The 25,412-nt window shown below is 46.7% G+C and overlaps 1 protein-coding gene across 1 annotated transcript in view; it reads left to right on the top strand.

Annotated features, from left to right (window-relative positions):
- The first annotated feature begins 311 nt into the window (after positions 1–311).
- Positions 312–25,412, top strand: part of Gmpr (guanosine monophosphate reductase) — a 35,129-nt gene continuing 10,028 nt past the window's right edge. Inside the window, exons 1-6 of the mRNA XM_048348435.1 lie at positions 312–515; positions 7,712–7,831; positions 10,284–10,367; positions 12,613–12,786; positions 22,060–22,141; positions 24,680–24,786. Coding sequence (XP_048204392.1) covers positions 429–515; positions 7,712–7,831; positions 10,284–10,367; positions 12,613–12,786; positions 22,060–22,141; positions 24,680–24,786 — 654 coding nt within the window. The 5' untranslated portion in view covers positions 312–428. The remainder of the gene's footprint in view (positions 516–7,711; positions 7,832–10,283; positions 10,368–12,612; positions 12,787–22,059; positions 22,142–24,679; positions 24,787–25,412) is intronic.

Below are 25,412 nucleotides of genomic sequence, written 5' to 3'. Positions count from 1 at the left end.
GAGTGGGGCGGAGTCAGTACCAAGCGACAATGAACGAGATGGGGCGGGGCCATGGCAGAGCTGGGCAGGGCCAGAGCAGAGTGGGTGGAGTCTGCACCAAGGGATCGGAGAATGAGATGGGGCGGGGCCAGGGCATGACGGGGTGGAGTCAGAACCGAGTCCTTCGGGGCCAGAACGGACCTGGGCGGGGCCAGGACCGGGGTGAGGCCACCCACTCGGGGAGGGAGTGGGTGGGGCGCGGCCCGGGGCGCCGAGGGCGCGCTTAAGAGCGCGGCGAGCCCACGAGACCCACTGGAGCACCGACCTCGGCGCGGCAGCCCTTGCACCGCACCACGCACGCGCCCCGGCCGCCCCTGCCCCTCGCGGACGCCCCACGCCTCCACCTCTGCTGCGGCAGTAAGGAGTCTTCCGAGCTCGCCGCCCGAGCCATGCCCCGCATAGATGCAGATCTCAAGCTGGACTTCAAGGATGTCCTGCTCCGACCCAAGCGGAGCAGCCTCCGGAGCCGAGCCGAGGTGGGAGGCCGTCTTCGGGCTGGGCCTGTCTGCCCCAGGCTGCTGGGGAGGCGGGTGGAGGGGATGGCACGGAATCATGCTGTGCCTGAAGCTGGGGTGCTGCACACCTTCTCCCCAACCTGAGAAACGGGAAGCCCGGCCGATGCCCAGCCAGGACCTGGGCTGGCTTTGGGTGCAGTGCTAAAGGCGCCCAGCTGGGGCCTAACGTTCCAAATATGTGGGTCCGGTACGCTGGGCCCGGGGACGTCGCCCTGAACTTGATGGCAGAGCAAGAGATCAAGTGGACAGCCCTGGGCAGCGAGGAGGCACAGAGGGACAAAGGGACACCCGGAGCTCGGGTGGGAGGAGAGAGAAGAAAAAAATCTGCAAATCCTTGGGGTTCGCGGGGGGGGGGGGGGGCGTGTTTCCTGGGGTTGAAAACCCCAGCTTATTTTAACGTCAGGTTCCGCAGCAGAATCGCATTAACAGCTCTGACCCCGAGCCTCCCGCGAAACAAGTTTGGGATTTACTTTCTGAGTTCTTGGTACCCTGGCTGGGAGCGGAGTTTTTGGGACTCCCACCTGGTGACACCCCGCGGCTACTGGATTGCCACCCCCACCCCCTACCCCAGCAGCTGAAAGCGCTGGAGTGCGGATGTTAGGGAGAATTGAACGCTCCTGGCGCTTTGCTGGTTCTGCACTAATGAAAAAAAAAAATCAGAGCCTCAGAACAGGTGGAGATGTGGCTGGAAATAGGCTGGTGTGGGGGGAGGGAGCTCGGCCCCTGAAGGGTGAAGTGGATTCTCGGTTAAACGGAGCCCCTAGGAGTAGTTGTGCTTAGGGGTAAGGGAAAGCAGAAGAGACAGCCAGATGAGTAAACAGCAGGAGGCTGAGCCACCCTGCCTTGCCCAACGCGATGGCCATGTCTCCTGTTCAGCAAACAAGACCATAAATAAAACCCTCAGCTAAGGACGCCATGCCAGTGCCCAGACCTGACTGCAGTGTGGGCTGCCAGCCTGAGGGCTAGCTTGGATCCCGATGGGCCTCTAGTACTTAGCACATGAGCTTGTTTCTCTAAGCAGTGCATCGGCCTGCTGGAGCAAGACTTAGACAGGAGGGGAAGTGGTGGGAGAGGCCTGAGGGCCCTTATCACTCCAGATTAGATGCCCCTGTGCCCGCCCTTCATTGTGCCCTTCCAGGTGTTAAGAGCTGGGCAAACTCTTAGAACAAAAATAAACAGTTTGAAGGACAGCCATTGGGCCTCCTGGAGGATTCTCAGCAGACTAGTCATTTAATAGTGGGTCCACCATTTATGTAGGAAACACACTTATTTTTACGAGAAATTATGTGTCCAAAACCTCTTGAGAAGGTAAAACGTTAAGCATTTCTGTAATAGAATGAATTATTTCTTTCCAGGGAACTATACAGTGTGATGCAACACTTAGTTTTGTGATTTGTATTGGTGCCACTTGTGTCCTTGCTGGTGATGGCACCTTGTAATCTACATGTACATATTGCAGACAATCTGTGCCTTTCAGGACTGGCTCTTGGCGTTTTCACTTTTGTGGGAGTTTGCCAGCCTGTGGCTGGAGCCCCAAGTTAACTAGTATTGTTGTTCCTTTCTCTTAATGGCGCTACTGCCTGGGGTTGGAGGCTCCTGCCTGGTGACCTTGAGTGATCTGACTACTTGCTTCAGTGGTGTGGAGGAATCTAGTTGAGCCCTTTTAATCCCTTCTCAGTGTTTCTTCTGTTTGTTTGTTGATGCCAGGTATTTCTTGTAGGCACATAGAAACCTTTCATTGCCCGGTAGGAGGCGTGGAATGTGAGCACCCTGGTAGAAGTTAATTCCTGGATGCAAATTTGAAGCTGAACAGTGAATGTCTCCAAACATCCTTGGGTTTGAATGGATCCAGAATAGAGAAGGCACATGAGGGAGCAGGGGCTGGCTGAGAAGGGAGTTATGACTTGACTGCTTTGCTCAGACCCAGGTTCTGTGATGGGTCATCAGGTGGTTGGCAGGAAATGCAGAGAGGGACAGTGACTCCCACTCTGAGCTTTCATCTTCCTGCTGGGCCATTTGCACAAGGCTCTTAGACAGTGAATTGGAGTCAGCATCCAGAGGCTGAGAGTACAGGCAAGACTCGCTTCAGGCAAGACCATCAGCTCTCAAGTGTCTAGCTCCTAGATCAAAAGACCCAAGGGGCCCAAGCCTATGTGGGGACCATTTAGAACATGGTTCCAGAGGAGGAGACATTTGTTGATGGAGATTGGACACTTTTTCATATCTGATACACAAGGGAGCTTAACATCATCATTTAACTCCTGGGTTTTCTTACGGGTGACCATGCCTGCCTTTTAACATCCTCTTCCAGTCCTTAAGCCAGTAAGAATTCTGGTTTTTTTAAACTGCAAACTCTAATTTTGAAAGGTGAATATTAGAGTTCACTGAAGAAAATCACCACTTGTGCAGAGACAGGAAGACATAGCCAGCCTTGATTCTAATAATGGCTCCACAGTAAGAAGAGACCTGACCTGGCTGTTACTATCTTGATGGTAGCTGCAGGGGAGTGACAGTATGTCAGAGAGTAGAGATTATCTGTCTGGGGGAAAGGAGGAGAGTTGTACTAATTATTTTATTATCTTTAACTTTTGCATTAATGTCTTGGGGCTGCCCCAACAAACTTGGTGGCTAAACCAGCAAAACATGGTCTCCTGGCTCTGGCGGCTAGAAGTGGATTAGTTCAAAATGTTTGAAGGACTCCTCCCTCTGGGTTTCTGAGTGTTTTTTTTTTTTGTTTGTTTGTTTGTTTTGTTTTTTGGTACTGGGATTTTGAGTTCAGAGCCTCATGCTTGTTAGACAATTGAGCCATAGTCCCAGCCTTTTTTTTTTTTTCAGTTAAGAGTCTAGTGTTGGTGCCCAGGGCCAGCTCTAGACCACAGTCCTACCTCTGCCACCTCAAGATCTGGGGTTACAAGTGTGCTCTACCATACCCAGGTTTTTTGTTGTTGTTGTTGTTGTTTGCCAGTTCTGGGGCTTGGACTCAGGGCCTGAGCACTGTCCCTGGCTTCTTCTTTTTTTTTTTTTTTTTTGTTCAAGGCTAGCACTCTGCCACTAGAGCCACAGTGCCACTTCTGGCCATTTTCTATATATGTGGTGCTGGGGAATGGAACCCAGGGCTTCATATACACAAGGCAAGCACTCTTGCCACTAGGCCATATCCCCAGCCCATGCCCAATTTTGTCTACTGAGAATGTATCATTAACTTTTTGCTGGGGCTGGCCTGGAACTTTCCTCTTTCTGATCCCTGCATTCAGTGACTGGTATTACAGAGTGGGCCACTGGGCTCAGCATTGGTTTCTTCTGAGAGCTGTGAGGGAGAACATGTTATCTTTGGCTTCTAGATGCCTGTCTCTGCAAGGCGTCCTCCTGCTGTGTGTCTTAAGTATTTCCCTTTTTGTAAGAACATCAATCATATTGGACTAGGGCCAATATAACCTCTTCTCTTCACTTGGTCGCCTGTGGTGTCCTTATTTCCAAATAAGGTCACACTGGACCTGTAGGTTAGGACTTCCAACATTGCTTTGGGGAGGCCCAGTTTGGCTCTGTTCAGTTTTTCTCTGAGTTTGACAGCCTCTGTAACCTTTTCTTCTTGAGTTTGAGTTACAGGCACATCAGAATGACTTAGGGAGATACTCTAAAATATACATATTGTCTCCAACATAAAGGTTTTGATTGATGAAACCTGGTGTGGCCTGAACATGTTTTTAGGAGTCACCCCCAGTGCCCCTGCTGTTCATAGCATGTTCCTGACCTGTGTTGCCTTTTCCTTTTGGGTGCAATTTGTAGCTGGTGATGACAAGCTGTATGTGAATTTTTTTCAGGAGTCTGAGAAATGACAGAAGCTTCTAGGGGTTAAATGAACACCCAGTAGGCTGGGTTGGGGCCCACAGGGCACAGCTTTGAGAAAGACTGGTGGCCAAGATTTAAAATTGCATCTTGGCCAGTTGCTGACACATTCCATACTTGTTGGAACACTAAGATTGCAGAGGGAAGGAATTGTACATATTCATACAGGTGAGGCAGGTAATGGCCAATCTAGATGATGAAAGAATTGCTGTACTCCCTGCCATCCATAGATCTAGAAAAAAGGCTCCTGCCTGAGCCCCACTCCTCTTCAGTGATGGTTTGTGGGCTACACCATTCCTTCTCTTTGTATGATATGAGTGTTTGGGATCATGGGTATCCTTCCTCAAGTGCCTTTATTTTAGGAGGGTGTCAGGATTTGAATTCAGGGCTTAGTGCTTGCTAGGTAGACCCTCTTACCTCTGATCACACTTAGCCCTGTCTTCTGCTGTCTGTGTTTGAGATAGGGCCTCACTTCCTGCGTGGGCATGCACATGAACCACAATCTACCTATTTGCAGGCTTCCCATCATAACTGGGGTAACAGGCATGTGTCATTGTGCCTATCTCTTGGTTGGAAAGGGGTGAACTTTTCTACATAGGCTGGCCTCCAGTCATGATCTCAGGTTTGCAGGTAGCTAGTTTTACAGCTGTGAGCCACCAATGCCCAGCTCCAGGTTGGGTCTAGGGCTCTCACAAACCACTTTTCCATGTGTGTTTCCCCCCAGACGACATGTTTTCCCCAGGCTGGCTGCAGTGAGAGGGGCCAGCCCTCCCACTCCAGATAGGGTCAAGTGGCAGCTGTCTGTGGACATGCATGTGGGTGTGCATGGAGCTTCATGTGCAAGCTGGATTATCTGTGTTCACAACCTAAGCATTTAGGGGGGAGGGAAAGGAACTGTGATTGGGGCCAGGGCTGGCTTCCCCTGCCACCAAGCTCTGACCTATTGGTGAATTACACTGTTTTTGTTCAGATAGGAGGAAAGTAGAGAACATTTTATATGGTAGTTTATGAGCTTGTAACATTGAGTAATTTAGAAATCTGATGTGTGTGTGTGTGTGTGTGTGTGTGTGTTTGAGTGTTTGAGTTTAAGTGTTTGACAGCAGAGTTTGAACTCAGGGCCTTGTGTCTGCACCTGGAGCCATGCCTTTCATCCCAGGTGTATACTTTTGTGATACCAAGATGTTGGAAGGTGTGCTGGAAGTGCTGCAGCGAGGGAGGGAAGTTTGCTCCTTTCTGCCTCTCACCAATGAGCCTTATTAGAGTAGGAATTAAGGTGATATATTAGCCACACTGACCAGCTGTGGCAGATTAAGTGCCAAGTTGTGTTCCTGGGAGGCTGGAATATTTATCTCCCAGTAGACAAATGGTCTCTTTGGATGTGTGTGTGTGTGTGTGTGTGTGTGTGTCTGTCTGTCTGTCTGTCTGTCTGAGTAGATAAGGTGGGGGGAGATAATTTCATTTCTCATTCATAGAATTAGATATCAAAGAGGATGAGTGAGCACTGGGGATTCTGCATGTTAAATAGGTGCTCTACTACTGAGCTATCCTATCAGCCCCCCCAAAAATCTGTCTTATGGAAGTTACTAGAAAAAAAAAAGTGTTCATCATCAAGGATGCTTTTTTGGGGAGGGGGCGGGGACTGCTGATAGGGCTTAGGGTGCCAAGGAAAAACCATTTGATCTCAGCTAGGTATAGACTCTAGCAGCCCTCTCCTTGTGAATCTTGGAGGAGAATAAGCAGAGTTTTAGATTCAAGGAATTCTGATTGTCTTAAGCCTGTGAGCCAAAATGTGAGCAGGCCATTAGCAGCACAGAAGGTTGCAACTAATAGACTCCAGAGCTCTCTTGCAGAATGTCAGCAGAACGGGCTTTCACATATCATGCCATAAGAGCCACTCATCTCCTTTTGCTGACTGCTGGCTCAGCCAGCACACCCTAGGTGGGGGAATGACAGTGCTGAAGTCTGATGTTGCCTCAATACTCTCTGACTTGGTGCATGTTGTATCAAATTGGTGCAAGTTGAATCAAATGAAAAAGAAGACAAGGCTCTAGATAGACATGAGTATGAAATGTTTATGATTGGTAGTTTAGGAAGCCATCGGTTAGGTCTTGATCATTTTCCAGGTGCCTGTATTTCACCTGGGGCCAGCACTTCTATTGTGGTCTGTATGTGCCTGTGTCCAGACAAGGAAATGAATCAAGCAGCATATTCCAAGCAGGCAATTGAATACATTAAATACTGTGCAGAATCTGCCTTCTGTCATTATTGGGTGAGGTGGGCACTGGGGATTGAACCCAGGACCTCATGCATGGAAAGAATACAATCTACCACCGAGCTGCGGTCCCAATCCCAAGAATCTGTCTTATAGAAATTACTAGAAATGAAGAGAAGAGCTTATCCTCAGAGCTTCCCTTTTCCATGAAGTACTAAGCACACAGAGGCACTCAGAGAGATATTCAGGTGCCTCAGAGATTAGCAAGAGCAGGAATCCTCTTGCCAGAAGGACTGGTCCCACTAGGATCACCAAGATCTGAAGGATACAAGCTGCTTTGAAGACTGCCTGGGGCAGAAGGGGCTGGAAGGGAGAGTCCTAGGCCTGACTTTCTCTGGTTTCTCATGCATCTCTCCTCCATTGGCCAAACACATCCAGAAGTGAAGCCTGTCTGTGATCAGATCAATCCAGGACCTGCCCAGGGTTATAGAAGTAACTTGGCATCAGCTGGCTGTTTGAGTGCCTGGCCCTGGCACACAGTTTCTGCTAAGCCCACCGACTAGGCTAGCGTTTTTGGAATCTTGACACCTGATAGTCATAAGTTCCCTGGAGTAAGAGTTCCTGGAGAACTAGAGGCCCTCCCCTCAACTGTTTGCCAGTCAAAGGAACAAGTGTTTCTAGGTGTGAACATATGGTCACAGGGCAGTTCCTCAGCTCTTTGAAAGATGCTCAGAATTACAGAACAGCTGTGGAGGTTGGAAGGCACAGGGGTGATGGGTTTGGGGCTGACTGCAGGGTGAATCCCGCGTGTGGGTCTAGGTGAAAGGGAAGAGATGGCAGTGATTCTGCCAGCTTCAGGGTCACTGTTGGCTAGGAAGAGTGGTGTGGATTTTTCTGGAAAGCAAATGGTCCTTCCCAGGGTTGGAAAGTAGGGAAAGCATTGCATATGCCTTGAGAGTCAGCAGGAATCAGGCTGACAATAGAAGGCAGTGAGACAGGAGAGGCAAGCAATGTGTTCTTCCTGCTGCCCTGAGCACTGGAATTCTGTACCTGTCATCACAGAGAGAGGAAACTCATTTGTTTTTATTTTTGCCAACAGGTGGATCTTGAGCGTACATTTACATTTCGCAACTCAAAGCAGACCTACTCGGGAATTCCTATCATCGTGGCCAACATGGACACGGTGGGGACCTTTGAGATGGCAGTTGTCATGTCACAGGTGAGATGTGGGCTCTTCTCTCTTTTTAAAAATGTTTCTATCTTTTCTGTTTGCAGTATGAATGGGTTTTGTCCAGTATCCATCCTGGCCTTGTTCAGAAACTTGGGGTTGTTCTCTGCCCTGAGTCTGATTGTTGTTGCTAGGGACACATTTTGTCTTATTCTCTTCACTCGCGATGGGTGGGTTCTGGATTCTCTTCCCAGATTTGGGCTAGGAAAGTGCCTTCACAATGCCAGTACCGCGGTTGGAAAAGAGAGTTTATAGAAGAAATATGAAACAAGGAGTGCCGTGCTATAGAACAATGACTTTGCCTTTTAAATTCAGGCTGCAAGGCTGGAGGTGTGGCTCAGAAGTAGAGCACCTGCCTAGCAAGCACACGTTCTTGAGTTCGAATCCTAGTATCACAAAGAAAGATAAGAGAGAGAGAGAGAGAGAGAGAGAGAGAGAGAGAGAGATGCTCTGTACTTGTAGCCTTGAGCTATAGCCGTGTGTCTAAGTAGGGTTTTAACACCATCAGGTAGGTTGCTTTTATAGATGAGGAACTGAGGCAGAGAGGGTTACCTGCTCCCAGGGAGTCATCAGCCAAATAGAGAGACAAGACTCTAGCCTAAACTGACATCAGAATCAAAGGGATTTACCTCTCCAGTTACTGTTATTTTGGTTAACTTCTAATCTCTTTGCTTATAAAGCTAGTTTTAGCCTTGGGAAAAATGAAGACAGCCCCCTTGTAGGCAGAGACCCTTTGACTCCCACAGTACCAAGTGTCTTGCACATGTTAGATAGGAAGATCTAGGGGCTTCCGGTAGGTCTGGAGGCTGTGTTTATTTCTATAACTGCTGCCACTTAGTGCAAGGCAAATCAGTTAGTTGAAAGAGCTTTTCACTGTGGGCAGCAAGTCCAAGCACAGGAAGTGTTGGGACTTAGCCCTGATCAGATTTAGAAGGAAAAGATTCTCAAATTGGGGGCTCAAAAATTGGGGTAGAGAGTACTTTACCTGACTATTCGATCAGTGGTGTTATCTTTTGGCTCTAAGTCCCAGTGAGCCTTGGATCAAAAGCTAATAAATTAATCACTACTGCTGGTGGATTATATAGTAGTCTATGCTGTGGGTGGCGAAGTGTCCTCCAGAGGTTCATGTGTGAAGGCACCAGGGCAGTTCTTTTGGAAGGTGGTAGAGCCTTGAGGTGTGGAGCATGGCAGGAATTGGGTCATTGGAGGCTTGCCCCTAGAGGGAAGGGTGGGAACTCTTGTCTCCTGGCTCTCTTTGAGTCCCTGGCTCCTGAGGGAGGGAGTGGCTTTGCTCTGCTGCACACTTCCCCCAGGGTATGCTGCCTCACCCCAGCATGGGGCTGGATCGATCATGGACTGGAACTTCCAATATTGTGAGAATAAACATTTCCTTGTTATAAGTGAATTAGCTCAGTATTTTGTTATAGTACAGAAAGCTGACTAAAGCAGTGGTAAACAAATTGTTAATGAACATATCAGGTTGTTAGTACATGGGAAGAAAAATCTAGAACTTACTGTGTCCACCTTTCCACCCCCCATTTTCATGAGAAAGGTTTTCCAGGAATGAGATAGTACGTGCTGGTAGCTGACACGGCTAACAAACATGTGTGAGTGCCATCACTTTCTATTTCTAGGATCCACAGGGGTCCATACAAGTTAATGAAGCTGTAGAATTGGAGTGAGACATTGTGGGAGGAAATAGGCACTCAGGAGTCGGGAGGGAAGCCTTGCTATATCCGAAGGAGATGAACTCTCTATTGTCAGTTGAGTCTGATTCTCATCTTTGCCCCTTTCTAGTCCAGCAGTTGCTAAATTTCTTAAGCTCCATTCCTGTCCAGGTAGCTGTTAACACCAGTCACAGTTGCTCTGAGATTTAAATGAAATAATATGTGTAACACATTGGCACACAGCGGAGGTAAAGGCTAGATTAGTAGTGAGAGATTTATGGGTACAATTTATGTTACTTCCACCTTAAAGAACCCCAACTGCCTGATGGTTGCAGCTTGTAGCAAGAAGTCTTTAGGTTATAAAGACAAGAAAAATGGTTCCAGACAAAGGCAAGGTCCTTTGGGGTTGCTTAAGCAGAAGTTTGTCTTAGGATGATCCTTCTGGGCCCAGAACCTGCTTGGCTTTCTTTTGGGCCATCATGATGCTCTTGGCTTAACTTGTGTGGGATGGGCCCTGAGAACCTTTTTAGCCCTCCTTTGCCTCTGGATGATCCTGGACCTGAGGCTGTATTGTCCAATCAGATTAGAACGGGAAACAGTTTTGTGATTTTCCTAGTTAACATCTTTGTGTGTTTTGGCCTCCTATTCCCAGCCAATGACACATGAATGGCAGGGGGCCAGCCAGGTGCTTTTATCTTCTTGTCTCACCACCTGCAGCTGGTGGAGGGCAAGGGGCTCCCTTGGTTTCTGTCTAACCATACTCTTCTGTTTCCTAGCACTCTCTGTTTACTGCAGTCCATAAGCATTACACCCTGGATGACTGGAAGCAGTTTGCTGCCAATCACCCTGAATGCCTGCAGGTAAGACCACAGCCTGGTTTGCAATAACAGGGGCTACAGTGGGAGGAGAACACACCCAGCTTTCCAAGAGCATCTGAAGTAGCAGACACAGAACAGGCAGGGGATCTCTAGCCCTGGCATTTCCAGTAAGTGCTGAGGAAAGGGCTCCATTTTATGTCCCCCTGCAATACCTGTCTCTCTCTGGAAGGTGAAGTGTTACATCATGAGAGCTTGGAGGAAGACTTGTGTTTTCTGCCAAGTGTTTTAGGGTGGATCCAGCCTGAATATGTCTTCTTGCTGTAGAAAAAACATCTAATACAGGCCATTGCAGCACCCATCTGTAATTCCACCACTCAGGAGGCTGAGGCAGGAGGATTAATGATAAGTTTCAGGCCAGCCTTGGTGGTAGGATAAAACCCTATCTCAAGGAGGGAAGGAAAGAGGGAGGGAGTGAGGGAGGGAAGGAAGGATGAAAGGAGTGAAGGAAGGGAGGAGGAAGGAAGGAAGGAAAAAAGGAAAGTAGGGAAAGGAAAGGAAAGGAAGAAAAGAAAGAATGAAAGAAAGAAGATCTAATGCTAGCAAGTTGTTTTTGAGTTCATAATTTGGCTGTTAGGATGGCCAGGGCCAAAACGACTGGTAAGTGTTTGAGAGAGGTAGGGAAATTGGAGGGTTCATGCATAGAAGGTGGGAAGGTAAAATGGTATAGCTGCTATGGAAACGAGGCTGCCATTCCACAAAATGTGAAACCTCAGAATGATCATAAGACCCAGTAATGTATTTGTAGATACAGATCCAGTAGAACTGCAGACAAGTATATGCCCAAAATCTGGTTCGTGATTATTCATAGCTGTATGATTCATAATAGCCCAAAGGTAGAAAAAACAAAATGTGTCCATCAGCTGACAAATATAACTTGTTTAATGGAATATTATTCAGCATATAAAGGAATAAAGTACTGACTCATACTGCAACATGGATGAAGTGTGAGAACATTTTGCTAAGGGAAAAAGCCAGAGAGGAAAGGCCAAATCTATGATTTCATTGATTTAAGTTGTCCAGATTAGTCAAAATCTGTGGAGATGTAAAATGAAGTGGTTCCTCGGGGCTGAAGGGAAAGAAAGAGGTAGCAAAAGTAGTGTGAGAGTTTTCTTTTGAAAATTAGGGAAATGTTATAAAATATTAATTGTGGTATGAGGATTATAAACTCTGAGTATGTTCAAAACCATTGATACTGCCCTGTAGATAAATTGCATGTCATTATATCTCAAGGTTTGTCCAAATAAAGAAGCAATTTAAAAATGATAACAGGACTGGGGGCATGGCTCAGCTGGGAGAGAGAGCACAAGCCAGTGAGCAAAAGCACCAGGTACTGAGTTTAAGTTCCAGTCTCAGACAAAAAGCAAAAATGATCATACAAACTCCCATGAATTTCCCTGTGGTATAAGCAGGTGGTTCTGACCCCAGGCTGGCGGAAGGTCTCTGGAGTCAGAGTTGCAACTTTGTCTTCACATCATTTGTGACTAGAAAATTTTCTTGGGTGCTGGGTACTGTGGCTGGCATCCTAGCTACTCAAAGGGCTGAGATCTAAGGATTATGGTTTAAAGCCAGCCTGAATAAGAAAGTCTGTGAGAGTCTTATCTCCAGTTAACCACCAAAACACCAGAGATAGAGCTGTGGCTCAAGGGCTAGAGTGCTTGCATTGAGTGAATAAAAGCTAAGGGACAGTGCTTGGGCCCTGAGTTCAAGCCCAGGGCCAGTATGCCCCTCTCCACCCCCCAAAAAAGATCTTGTATCTGACCTGTAGTTGCTGCTCCATAAATGAGGTAGTGCTGGAGGTAAGATCCCAGTTTCAAAGTGGCCAGCATCCCTTTATACTGTCTGGAAACGTCTCTGTTTTTCCCAGTTGCCCTCCAAGTTTCTCTGCAAAGATAAGTAGCTACATGATTCAAAGCTCCACACCAGAATCTTGAGAAGATGAAATAGAGATTGGGGGACAAGGTTTTCTGAAAGTTTAAGAGTGCATTCACTGAAAGATTTTGTCACTGGGGTCCAGGCTTAAGGATGTTTGTGATTCAAGGATGGAAAAGAGAACAGATCAGAGTTTAGATGGTTTAGGGAGTAAGTTTCCTCTCCCTCTGTGGTCACCTGGCTTTGAGCAGGTTCCTTGCATTTGCTCAAGGTAAACCTCAGAGGGTTGCCATTTTGTTCAGAGTAGGTACTGACCATATATACACCTTCACACCTGTCCTCATTCATTTTGATACAGCATGTAGCAGTGAGCTCAGGAAGTGGGCAGAATGATCTGGAAAAGATGAGCAGCATCCTGGACGCCATCCCCCAGGTGAAGTTCATTTGCCTGGATGTGGCCAATGGGTATTCAGAACATTTTGTGGAATTTGTCAAGCTGGTCCGGGCCAAGTTTCCTGAGCACACCATCATGGTAGGTACCACTAAATACCCTCAAGATGAGGAAGGAAGCAGAGAGGTTCAGAGCATTGGGAGGGGCACCTATTTTTCCTTGTCATTGTTTGTAGGACCAGTTTTAAAACGCTAGTTGGGGATCACTAGGGAAAAAATAGGCAACACTGTGGAAATCTGAAAGCTAGCCTCCCTCTGTAAAAAATAAAAACCCTGCTTACTGTCCTGGAGTGTTGGCTCCAAGTTTGTAAAAAAATAAAAAAGGAGGGGTGTCTTTGTTACCACTTAACAAAGAATGTTTTTTTTTCAAATTGAAACCACCAGGGTTTCTGATTAACATGTGACACTCTAACCAGATAGTGGAAAATTCAGCTCAAAGAGTTGAAATCTGAAGCAGGAAAGTTTCATAAAAGTTGACAGATGATGGCAGATTGGTTGTTGGGGTGTTGGCTCGTGTGTGTGTGTGTGTGTGTGTGTGTGTGTGTGTGTTCGTGTGTGTTCGTTGCCCCTCCCTCAGTTTTTAGCACTAGTTAAGAGTGTATTTTTGATTTCCTGGAAGAGTGACTTTGCAGCAGAAGGAAATGGAGATACCTAAAGCTGGCTTTTTAGAAAGTTCTAGATTGTAGTTTTGTCTGAATCACCCTGGTTTACAGGTTGACCACTGCACGTGTCATCCAGCCCTCACCTTCTTTAAGCTTTGAATGTCCTTTCTCTTCACCTTTCAGCACTGTGAGGAGGCTGGGAGGAGGTGTTCTCTCTGCCTGTGGGGTTCTGTCTGACAGAAAGCCAGACTTCCAGAAGAGCTGAAGGTTTGGCTGGGACCTCATGGCCCATACATAGCCCTTGGTATTACAGGCAACTTCTCTAACCTTGTGCTGAGGATATAGAATGCTCAACAAGCACTTATGGCCCAGGAGGCATCCTTTTTATCCCTTGCTAGTTTAGGAGATGGAAGACAGGCCTAGGCTGCCTGGGGCAGTGATGGGATCAGACCCACAGGGCTATGTTCAGCTCTCATTTGGAATTGCAAGCAACTGCTGTTCAGTGTAGGAAGCTGCTCTTCTCATTTATGGGCATGGTGGAAGGTCGGTTGGCTAGTTATGATCAGAAATCACTACGAAGGACTCAAACTCAGCAATCACACAGTTTCTTGGTTCTATTTTAGTCATCATGTGATTGTAAAACATGACAAGCATGGAGAACAGTGCATTAATAAGTAGTCATGAAATAAGCACCCCTTGAATGCTCCTACATCTGGAAGCACCCAAATGCCCAGAGTAATCTTTCATACACATCTGGTTTCACTATGTATTTATGTGTTCTTAGATGGCACTGCTTAACTTTGCTTTTTTTTTTTTTTTTTTTTTTGCCCTTAGGCAAGTTGTGGTCCTGTGTATCTTTTACTTCTGCTTTTTTTTTTTTTTTTGCCAGTCCTGGGCCTTGGACTCAGGGCCTGAGCACTGTCCCTGGCTTCTTTTCACTCAAGGCTAGCACTCTGCCACTTGAGCCACAGCGCCACTTCTGGCCATTTTCTGTATATGTGGTGCTGGGGAATCGAACCCAGGGCTTCATGTATACGAGGCAAGCGCTTTTGCCACTAGGCTATATCCCCAGCCCCATTACTTCTGCTTTTGTTTGATGGCTTATTTGTGATTCATTGTAGCTGTTTTTGTCAGCTGTATAGTATTCTCTGTGCCTGCAGTTGACCTGCTGTCATGTCTCACATCCTACAATCTGCTCCTTTCGGGGTTGTTAAAACTACTCACGTGGTACCTCTTGAAGTCCTGGCAGGCAGCTATCAAAATACCATAAACTGGTGTTTATTGTTCATACTTCCTGAGACTGAAAAAGTCTAAGGCTGAGGTGTAGGCAGAGTCGAGTTCTGGATGTGGTTCTTTAATAACTGACATTGCCCTGCTGTGCCCTCAACATGGCCAAAAGACACAGCATGCCCTCTCAAGTCTCTTACAAAAGTCACTAATCCCATCTCCAGTGGGCCGCTGTGTGTGTGTGTGTGTGTGTGTGTGTGTGTGTGTGTGTGTGTTCGTTCATTCTGAACTCAGGGTCTTGTACCTGCTAGGCAACCATTGCATGGGGGTTAGGTTTCAAGACTAGAATGTTGCGAATGCTGTTGCGATGGCTCCTTACTTTGTAGACTCCCATGCTTTCACCACTTGTGAAAAAGAGGTTGTCACAGGGCAGTGGGGATTGGGGGTGGGGCGGAGGCTGAAGAATTATTGTGAGGTTCACTTGGGATGCTATCTTGTAACCAGTGCAATTGTCCCAGCCTTGCCTGTCAAGTCTTAAGCTCCATGGGAGGGTATGTGCTCTGTGAACTAAGCCAGAGAAGAAGAAGAGATGGGGGTAAAGTGGGGGGCTGTTTTTAACGAGTGGGCGAATACTGCTTCCCTTACCCACCCCCCCCCCCAGCCTCTGCTGCTCACTTTCAAAGAGCTGGCTCTGCTGTAGAGTGGGGTGTGCTAAGCTGCCTGCCACAGAGCCAACAGGGCTGGTTGACCCACCCTTGGGGGGGAGGGGGGGAGGAGGGAGACAGGATGGTTCAGGAAGGAGGGAGGTCAAGCAGGACAGGGGGAAGGTGCTGGTGCCAGTGCAGAGCTGAGGGTTGTTGGACACAGAGTTCCTCCAGTAGCCTGGGCCTCCCCAGCACCTCCAGGGAGGCGTTTCCTGCTCTTGTTGGTTTCCCCAGCAATGAACAGGAGAATTTGGCAAGGTAGATGTTTATTCCTAGGCCATTCTTAGCCTGCACTGACCCCTGAAATGTGTGGTTCACTTAGAAGCCTCTAGTGCATTTCTGCCCTGAGTTCTTGGGACTTTTGTAAATGTACTTTTTCTCATGGCACTTGGAGGCATTGTGGGGATATTGTGGGGCTGAATTCACATCTATCCAGTGTTGAGAGCTGAAGGATACAGTCTGAATGCTGATTGGTTAGTATGGTCATTATAGACCACTTTAATGGCAAGGCATGCTCCCAAAGTGCCTGGCAGAGGTGGGCAGTTGTAGGGGGCTCTGTGCCAAAAGCCAGGGAGTATCTATCATCATTACTGTGTTTTCTTACCATTCATCTAAGGCCAGCCTTGCCATAGATGGGGAGAGGTATACAAGGGAGGGACTGAGGGGATGCAAGGATTTTTCAAGAACTTTCTTTTTTGGTCAGTCATGGGTCTTGAACTCAGAGCCTGGGTACTGTCCCTGAGCTCTTTTGCTCAAGGCTAGCGCTCTACCACTTTGAGCCACAGCTCTACTTCTGGTGGTTTTCTGGTAGTTCATTGGAGATAAGAAGCTCATGGACTTTCCTGCCCCAGCTGGCTTTAAACCATGATCCTCAGATTTCAGCCTCCTAAATAGCTAAGATTATAGGCATGATCCAAGAACACCCATCTTTAAGAACATTTCTGGCAGAAAAGGATTCTTAAGTCCTAAGGTCCTTCCTTGTCTGGTAACTTTCAAAGAAGATACTGATTCTGAAAGGTAGGAGGGGCCTCAGAGGTTCATGTGACACCCAGCCATGTGATAAATGACGTGTAGGTGCTGTGATTGCAGCCAGGGAATCCATGTTTGCCTTAAGAAGCCACATGGTCCCTGGGCTAAGGAGGGGTATTGGAGTGGATGCTCTGTCACATTATGCTGGGACTGGTTGGCAGTGGCTGTCTTTGGGTCAAATCCAGCCCCATTTCCGGCTTCCCGACTGATCCCCTGCTGTTTCCATCCTGTGGAATGTTTTCTCTTGGCAGAGGGCCCCAGTAAGAGCCAGAGAAACATGGGTGAATGGATAAATAATATGTTTGAATCATGGAAAACTTCTAGAAATGGATAATGGTGATGGTTGTACAACTAACTATATGAAGGTACTTGCTGCCCTTGAGTGGTACACTTAAAAATAGTTGGAACTGTTCAGTGAATTTGACCAAAAATACACAAAAAACTCAAAATTAGATGTGTTGGTGGGTGGGAAAAGCTATATCTGGAAAGTATTTATAAGAGGAAGGATTGACATTTCTTGGGAGTCACTGAGAGCCAGGCACCGGGCTAAGGTTTGGTAGAGCTTTCTATAGAACCCTTATGATGACCACATGTGGGTATGCTGGTCTCCATTTTATAGCAGGACAAGCTAAGCCTCAGGTTGAAGTGACTTGCTCATAACCACTCAGGAAAAGGAGGGCCCCATTCCATCCTGGGTTCTTATGCACTTTGCTTAGAGTAGATAACGGGGCCTAAAGTAAAGCTGGAAAAAATGAGGCCAAACAGCTTTGGTCTGGTGGAGTTATTATCTATCCCAAGGTAGCATGAACTGAGCTGATAAATATGAGACATTTATTTCTTACAGTTTGAGGAGCTAGAAGTCCAAGTTCAAGGGCCAGCTAGGTGTTTGGTGAGAATTACTTCCTAGTTCAATGTTGGCTGCTTTTTCCTGTGTCCTTAAATGGTGGAAGGGGTGAGGAAGGCTCCTGCTTGACCTATATTTGTATATGTGTATTTTGTGTGTGTGTGTTCCTGTGTTCATATGTGCATGTATCCTTGTGTATGTCAGTCCTGGGACTTGAATTCATGGCTTGGGCACTGTCCCTTAGCTTTTTTTTGCCTAGGACTGGCACTCTACCACTTGAGTCCCACTTCTACTTCTGGCTGTTTGGAGGTTAATTGGAAAGAAGAGTCTTATGAGCTTTTTTGCCCCTGCTGGTTTTGAACCATGATCTTGAAATCTCACCTTCCTGAGTAGCTAGGATTATAGGTATCGTCTGGCTTTTGAGCCATATTTTTTTTTAGGGTACTGACACTATACAGAGGGGTTCCTCCCCCTAATCTAATCATCTCCCTTTCAACCTAAACAATTAGTGTAGGGGAAGGGGAAGGATTTTAATACCTGGCTTTTGGGAACACACAAACTCTTAGCATAGAACAACCTCATTTTTTATAATGTTTTTTCTCTTGACATGGAGATGTAATAATAGCCACCTAGAGTGGGAAGAAGCCTACATGGTGCTTAGCTTCCCTGGATACCCGAGACAAGTCAGCTTATAGGAGGAAAGATTTATTCTGAGGTTTCAGTCCAGGGTCTTTGGGCTCTTGTTTCTGGGCCTGTAGTGGGGCTGAGCACCATGGTAGAGATTGTGTGGTAGAGCAAGCACACTCCTGGACCATCCTCCAAGCTGTCTAGTACCCTGTGAAGTTAGAAGACCTCAGGATCCAGTCACCTCTGTTAGGCCACAGATCCAAACATCACTGCCTTGGGGACCAAGCAGATCTGAAACACAACACTGGAGAAGTGGTGGTGCCTACCTGGAACCTTCACCTGCCAGCCTTTGGTCCTCAGCGAGAGCTTGAGGTTCCCATCTTGTCCTAGGCACTCAGGGAATGAAGATGTCTGCTCATTCTGTTTTGCATATTCTCACATGCCCATAACTACCCACATGGGACGTCTTGAAAGATAAAGTAGCCTTTGTTCCCAATTGATCATATCAGCCCAGCTCTTCCATGCCACGCAAACTGTGAAAGGCCTGAAATATCACAAAAGCCTGATTGTACATTGCCCTAGTCTCATTTCTGCTCTTGTCCTCTTTTCTCTGAATTTGGCCATCTTGCTTTCCAACTTTAGTTCTTGCCAGTGGAGCCTTTCCATTCTCTCCATTTTATAGTCCTGAGTGTTTCCATATAGTGCCAGTGACCACATGCTCACTGTGCAGGTAGCTGAGGGTAGGGAAAAGACAGTATCCTGGGAGCTCCTGAGTGGCTGAACTGGGCAAGCCTTCTCCTCACCTGTTTCATCTTTTATGAGCAGATTTGAGATATTTTACCTAAAGAAGGGCAGTAGCAGATTAGAGCAAGAAGAATCCATGGGAGAAACGAAAGTGTTTTAAGTTTGGTTTCTGACTTTTTTCTTGTTTAAAAAAAAGACAGATAAACCAGGTTACAGTAAAGCCACCAACACCACCATGTTCATTGCAGCATTGTTTATTGTAGCCAAGATGTGAATTGACTCAGATGCCCCTTAGTGTACAAATGAATCAAGAAAATGTAGTACATAAACATAATGGAATTTAATGCATTTATTAGAATATTGTACCATTCATAAGGAAATGGAAAGACTTGGAAAATTATGTTAGTGAAGTAAGCCAGTCCCAGTGAAACCAATGTTTCAGTTTCCTTCATTTGTGGTAGATAGAATGTACCTATAAATCTACAAGTAATCAATGTTGGGTGGTATAAAGTGGTTACAAATGAATTAACTGAAGCATAATAGACTCTATGGAGATCTCAGATAGTATTATGTTTTAGAAAGACTAGATCAAAGCCCAAGAAAATCAGCACCAGGAAATGGGTGCATGCAAGAAAGGGTTTGGGCCAAGGGGAGAAGGGTAGAGGAATGAATGTGGGAAGAAGCAGAGAACACAGTCAAGAACTCATTGTGTATACCACAAAATTAAAAGGGAAGAGGTGGGCCAAAGGAGGGTGAGAATGTTGCAGGCAGTGACACTGATCAAGATGCTTTGTTAAATGGTACTTTTTTGTAGAACTACTTACAGATAATTAAAAAAGAAAGTCAACCAATGAGGAGGAACTCTTGCTTCTCATGGCTCAGCTAAGCTCTTTCTCAGGTACAGAATTCAGGTTGTTTCTTGTGCTGGGCATGGTGCTATATGCCTATAATCCCATCAGGTCAGGAAGCAGAGGATTCTGAGATTTGAGGCCAGCCCAGGCAAAGTTAGGAAGAGTCTATCTCAGAAACAAGAGGGCCTGAAGTGTGGCTCAAGTGCTATTGCCTTTATTTAGCAAGTGAGGCCCAGGATTCAATTCCCCAGTATTGTTAAACAAAGGAGCAAACAAATAAGCAAAACCCCAAAAGAATGCCAAATGAAAACCCAAATTTAAGACTTAATATTTAGTTATAAAAGTATGCACTTACTACTGTGAGATCTAGAAAAGTTTGAAAGAACTCCATATAAGTGAGGTAAGCCCTTCACCTAATTTGTTAGCATTTTGAGTATATTATTTTTATATACTCATACATTTTAAACAAAATATGAAGTCTTAACAATTTATTTCAGCATTACACTGAAAGCAGTCAGGCAGTTTGCTATGCTGTTAATCACTCTTTCGAACATCACTTGAAGCTGGAGGTGTGGCACTTGTCCAGCAAGCATGAAGCCCTGGCTTCTTTCCCCAGTCATACCCTCAATTCCCCCCAGTCAAATGGACGGATCATTAATTGTTGGACCATTCCTATTTGGGGAACATATATGAAGTTTTACACAGTTAGACATGATATATCTTTGTAAATCTATGTCCTTATTTATGATCTCTTTGGGAGAGCATCTTAGAATTAGTGAATCAAAACATATGCATTTTTTGCATTTCTTTTATGAAAACAAATTGCCTTCCAGGAAAACTTGGACAAAACTAGTCAAATAGACATTCTACCAGCAGCAAGAGTCTATCTGATGTTTTGTTGTTCTGTGTTTATTGTTTATAATTCCTGATCATTTGTTAAGTGACAAGCAGGCCAGCATTGGTTGGTTAATTTTGCTCATTATTGAGGCTGGACATATGCCCTGTTTTCCTAAATCACTTTTCTCTTATTGTTTATATCTTTTGGAAATTATCCTGTGAGGTGTCAGTAGTTTGCTTGTGGATTCGCTCGTGTGTGTGTGTGTGTGTTTGTAGTGCCAGTACTGGGGCTTGAACTCAAGCCATGTGCTTTTACTTAGCTGTTTTGCTAAAGGCTGGTGTTGTACAATGTGGGCCACACCTCTACTTCCTGCTTTCTCCTGGTTAATTGGCTGTAAGAGACTTGTGGCTTTGTCTGCCTAGTCTGGCTTTGAACTTTGATCCCGAATAGCTAGGATTATAGGCAGAGCTACTTCCCAACCTCTTGTAGTGAATGTTGGAGCCCTTTGTCATAATAGCATATATTTTTCTTTACCTGGTTATTTGTTGATTGTATGAATGTGTGTTGTATGTGTGTGTTTATATGTTTGCAAGTATTTAATTTTTAATGTGGGCTTTTTTTTTTTTTGCCTTCATGTTATTGAAGACATTCCAAATTTTCTTTTGAATTTAGGGGAATACTTGAGACAGCCCTCTTGCTGGGCTGTCCTTCTCCATTGTCAGCTTAAGTAGTTCTGGACCTACCTCATCACTCTCTTACAACCCCTCTAGGAAGCTCAAGTCGGTTCAGAGCCAGCCTGGGCAGGAAAGTCTGTGAGACTCTTATTTCAAATTAGCCACAAGAAAACCAGAAGTGGAGCTGTGGCTCAAAGTAGTAGAGCACTAGCTTTGAGTTCAAAAGCTCAGGGACAGTTCCCAGGTCCTGAGTTCAAGGCCCATGACTGACAAAAACAAAAGCAAACCCAAACCATGTTATCAGGGACTCAGCTCAGTGAGAGGACACCGGGGGTTTCAGAGAGAGTATAGAATGATAGGGATGTACTTTTGCAAACAATGACTTCTCAGGGTTATGAAAACCCAGGGCATTTCTTTTTTTTTTTAATTTGAATTTTATTATCTTTAAGTAGTTGTACAAAAGAATTCCTATCCAACAAAAAAGTTAATGAACACATTTGGATTAATATCACCACTTTCATCATTCTTCCCATCTTCCCCAACCCCCCTATTTCCTCCCTGTGTTTATCTATCCCCCTCCCCTTGGCTCCACCCTTCACCTTCCGAGAACCTGTTTCCTGGTATTCATTTTGTTGGACTGTGAGCTTTTCTAAGGAATTACACCCCTAGAATTCTCCATGTAGGGCATCTTGCCAAGTATTCTGTACGAGTTGAAGAACCCACAGGACAGAGTGTTGTAATAAAAAGGGTTCTTTTTGTGTTCCAGACACCTCTATTTGCAGCCCAGATGCATGGATCTGGTGGGTTGATCTCTTACTTTCTGGCTTGTGGGTCTATCGTTAGGTCCAAAGCTTTGTATTTTGTAGATGGAGCAGGTGCCAATGGCAGGAGATTCATAAGGAATCACCTGCTCTTCCATACCTGGCTGGAAAGCCCAGACCCAGAGACAGACATTTGGCTCAGCAGAGAGATGATCTAGTCCTTGGAAGCATTTCTTTCCAGTGATAAGGAATTGAGTTCAATGTGTGTGTGTGTGTGTGTGTGTGTGTGTGTGTGTGTGTGTGTGTGTGTGTGTGTGTGTGTCTGTGTCTGTGTCTGTGTCTGTCTGTCTGTCTGTCTGTCTGTCTGTTTTGTCCCTCTTCTGGGACACACACATCCTGGTTTTGAGATGTGAAGTTGCATTCAGGATCACAAGCTGTGTTCTTTCTGTCTCAGGCAGGGAATGTGGTGACGGGAGAGATGGTGGAAGAACTCATCCTTTCTGGTGCTGATATCATCAAAGTGGGAGTCGGGCCAGGTAAGGCCCAGGAGAGCACAGCAGGGGCTAGGGAAGACTAGAGATGGCCAGAAGGGGAACTCCTGAGGGATGTACCTGCACCATCAAGTGCATTTCTCCTGGAAAACAACATGGAGCTTCTGGACAGAACTCCTGAGATAGCACTGAGCTGGTTGGCCTGGTTAGAATGTCCTGGGTCCAAGGTTAATATTAATGAATGCACATTTCAGGTTTTGCTAATGATCCATATACCTCTTCCTGAGAGGAAGGGGAGAGTTGAAGAATCAGTGAGCATACCACCAGTCACTAGAATTCATGTGAGTCTTTGAAGGACTACCCCCCCACCCCCATTAGGAAACAGTCATTTTCTGTACCATCTATTGGGAAACTGAATCACAAGGGTATTAGACTAAAGAAAGAGCAGAAAATGATCCCAGCAGACCAGATCAAGTCTAATGGAGAGTTGAAGAGGGATGCCATGGTGAGCTGAGGAAGCCTGGCATAATGGTAGCGGGGGTAGAGGGGCTTAATTAAGTAGTCTCATGGTTAGGGTGTGGGGTTACAGGGAGATGAAGGTTTAAAGAGTCTCCTGAGTCTATGACACAGGTCTGGCAGGTCCAGAAACCTATTAAGTCTTCTGCCTCAACTGCTTCTAAGAATTCAGGCACCTGTCACCTGGGGTTTTGGGTAGGGAAGTAGCATGGAGCTGGAGACTGGGTTTAAGAATTTTGAGAAGATCCCCTGGGGGAAGGGCAGTCAGTGGGCCAAGCCCTGAGCACAATACTGAGTTGTGAGAAAAAAAATCAGATTCCCATCACCACCCCCGCACCCACCCCAAGTGATAGCAGAGCAATCCTGACTGTGATGCCACACATCTGCCCTTGACCCATAACTTGGGCAGTTATCACCACGGACTCCTCACCAGCAAGATGTTGTTCATGCTGGAGGCATGAGTCCATGGTAGAGCACCTACCTAGCAAGTGGGAGGCTGGGAGTGATAACCTCCATATTGTCCCCCATCAAAACAACAAAAAGGGTTAACAAATATCTCCCACACAAATACACTAGCCAGAGAAGGAAGCAGGCCATAGACAAGGCAAGGGGACCGTGGGAATGCTGCTGGAGGCAGAGGACCTCATTGGGTTGTGACTGAGCTGAGGAGTAGGCTGTATGCAAGGAATATTAAAGAACAGCCTTGGGGCCTGGTGAAGCACCTGAGCTTTCAGCACGTAGGAGATTTTCAGCTGCTCAGTTGTTGAGTGGTTCTCACACTGCCCTCACTTGAGGCCATTACTAATCAATTCTGGGCAAGAGTGACGGCAGCTCTGGCCCAGAGCATCCCACAGTGGACATCACAGGACCCCAGGAGGAGCTGAGGGAGTGGCAGAGCAATGGCCACTGGACCGGGTGACTCACTCATTCTTGAGTAAACGTGTTCTCTCAGTACTATTTATAGTGACCTTTATGTGTTGGAGGCTCTGTTCTTGGCATTGTGTAAATGGGTAGTGAATGTCCATAAGCTTACCATCCAGCTGAGAAAACAGATCCTCACAGCATTACAGGAACAATTGCTTAAATACTTCTTCTTGAAAGAAACACTGTGACATCGACTTCCCTGGGGGCTGTGACATTTAAGATGCAGCCTGAAAGATGAGAAAGGAGTGGCTGGATAAAGGGGGCTTATTACAGAGGGGAGTGTTGGAGGGAGAGGGAGAGGGAGGCAGGGAAGGAAGGAAAGTAAAAAGGAAGAGGGAGGGAGGAAGGAAGGAAGAAGGGAATGATGTCTGCTATGCAGCAGGTTGAGATGAGCTGGTGAGAGAGGAGGAGGGCTGCAAGTAGAGCTTGATCCAGTTAATTTGAGTAAAACATGGGGCTGTCTCTTTCTAGGGGATGGGAAACACTTGATGAAGATACTTGTACTCCCCTAGACTTAACTGGGAGAATACAGTTGGAATAAGGCTTGGCAGGGAAGGAAGGTGCTATGTCAGGAAGGCACCGAGGTGCTGCTGCATATATTGAAAAGCAGGATCTCACCAAGTGGAGACCTGAGGCAGAGAGGGCTAGGTGTAAGGTGGACTGTGGATCAGGGAGGAAAAATGGTTGAATGACTGTGGGGATGAAGTTGAGTAAAAGAGAATAAGCAATTCCCTTGTGCTGGCTCCCCCTCACAGCTTGCTGTAGGCTTGCCAGGGACCATGCCATTCTGGCCATTTTATCTTGGCCACAGCCCTAGAGGTGGGGTTGGCTTTTCCACAGGCGAGGCTGGGAGGTTGGAGAATCTCCTGGAGTTGAAGAAGCCACAGCAGGCTGTGGATTCCGGAAACTGGGGAACATGGGAGAGTGAGGAAGGAAGAAAGTAACTGATGCCACAGGGGGCAGTGGGCAGTGACGGTGAGCGGGCGTTTGAGAACCAAAGGCACATGTGGCCAGGTTGGTGTGGTGAAGGTCCCCATAGGGCCCTGGGAAGATCACCTCATCCCTAGAGGGGAAACACAAGAACATGATGGGCCTTGTGTTGTGTCCCAGTCCACTGTGTGTAACCATCTCTTCCTCTGCTAGGTTCGGTGTGCACCACTCGCACCAAGACTGGGGTGGGCTACCCGCAGCTGAGCGCCGTGATCGAGTGTGCAGACTCTGCCCATGGCCTGAAGGGCCACATCATCTCTGTGAGTCTGGGGGCTGGGGTGGGATAGAGGCACAGTGCGATCACCCTGACAGCCTGCAGAGACCAGCTCTGCCACTCATGCGTTCTGCCGTGAGGGTGGCCCAGGGATTGGTGACTGTACCAGGGGAGGATCATCTGATGGGGTCTTACAGCCAGCTCTGGGGTCCCAGGTAGCCCAAGGAGGGTTGCTGGGATTGTCCTAACAAAGTTCCCAGGCTGAATGCCAAGTCAGAGGCTGGAAATCCTGGGGCAGGCAATGGCAGGGGCACAGGAGCTGTGCTGGCCACTGCCCCACTCTCTGCTGGGTCCAGAGCCCATGGCAGCTCAAGTCCATGTAGGCATGGCATGGTCCTTGTGCACCTGTCTGACTCTGGTCCCAGTGTATGGGAGTCATTCTATTTCAGAACACTTTGGCTTAACTAATTCCATCTGCAACAATGCTATTAGCCCTCTCTGCGCCCCCCCACCCCCGGCCAAAGAATGTCACATTCTAAGGCACAAAAGATAGGGTTATGAATAGGAATTTGGGAGCTAGGGGATATAGTCCTATCTGTAGGAGACCATGCAGCTCAGATTTGGGGAATCAGGAAAGATTTTTCTGGGATAAATGACAGTGTGGCAGGTGGA

This window comes from Perognathus longimembris, chromosome 6, assembly GCF_023159225.1.
Source record: "Perognathus longimembris pacificus isolate PPM17 chromosome 6, ASM2315922v1, whole genome shotgun sequence".
Classification (NCBI taxonomy): Eukaryota; Metazoa; Chordata; class Mammalia; order Rodentia; family Heteromyidae; genus Perognathus; species Perognathus longimembris.
The sequence above is the reverse complement of the archived record's forward strand: the minus strand, read 5'-3'. Positions and strand labels throughout refer to the sequence as shown.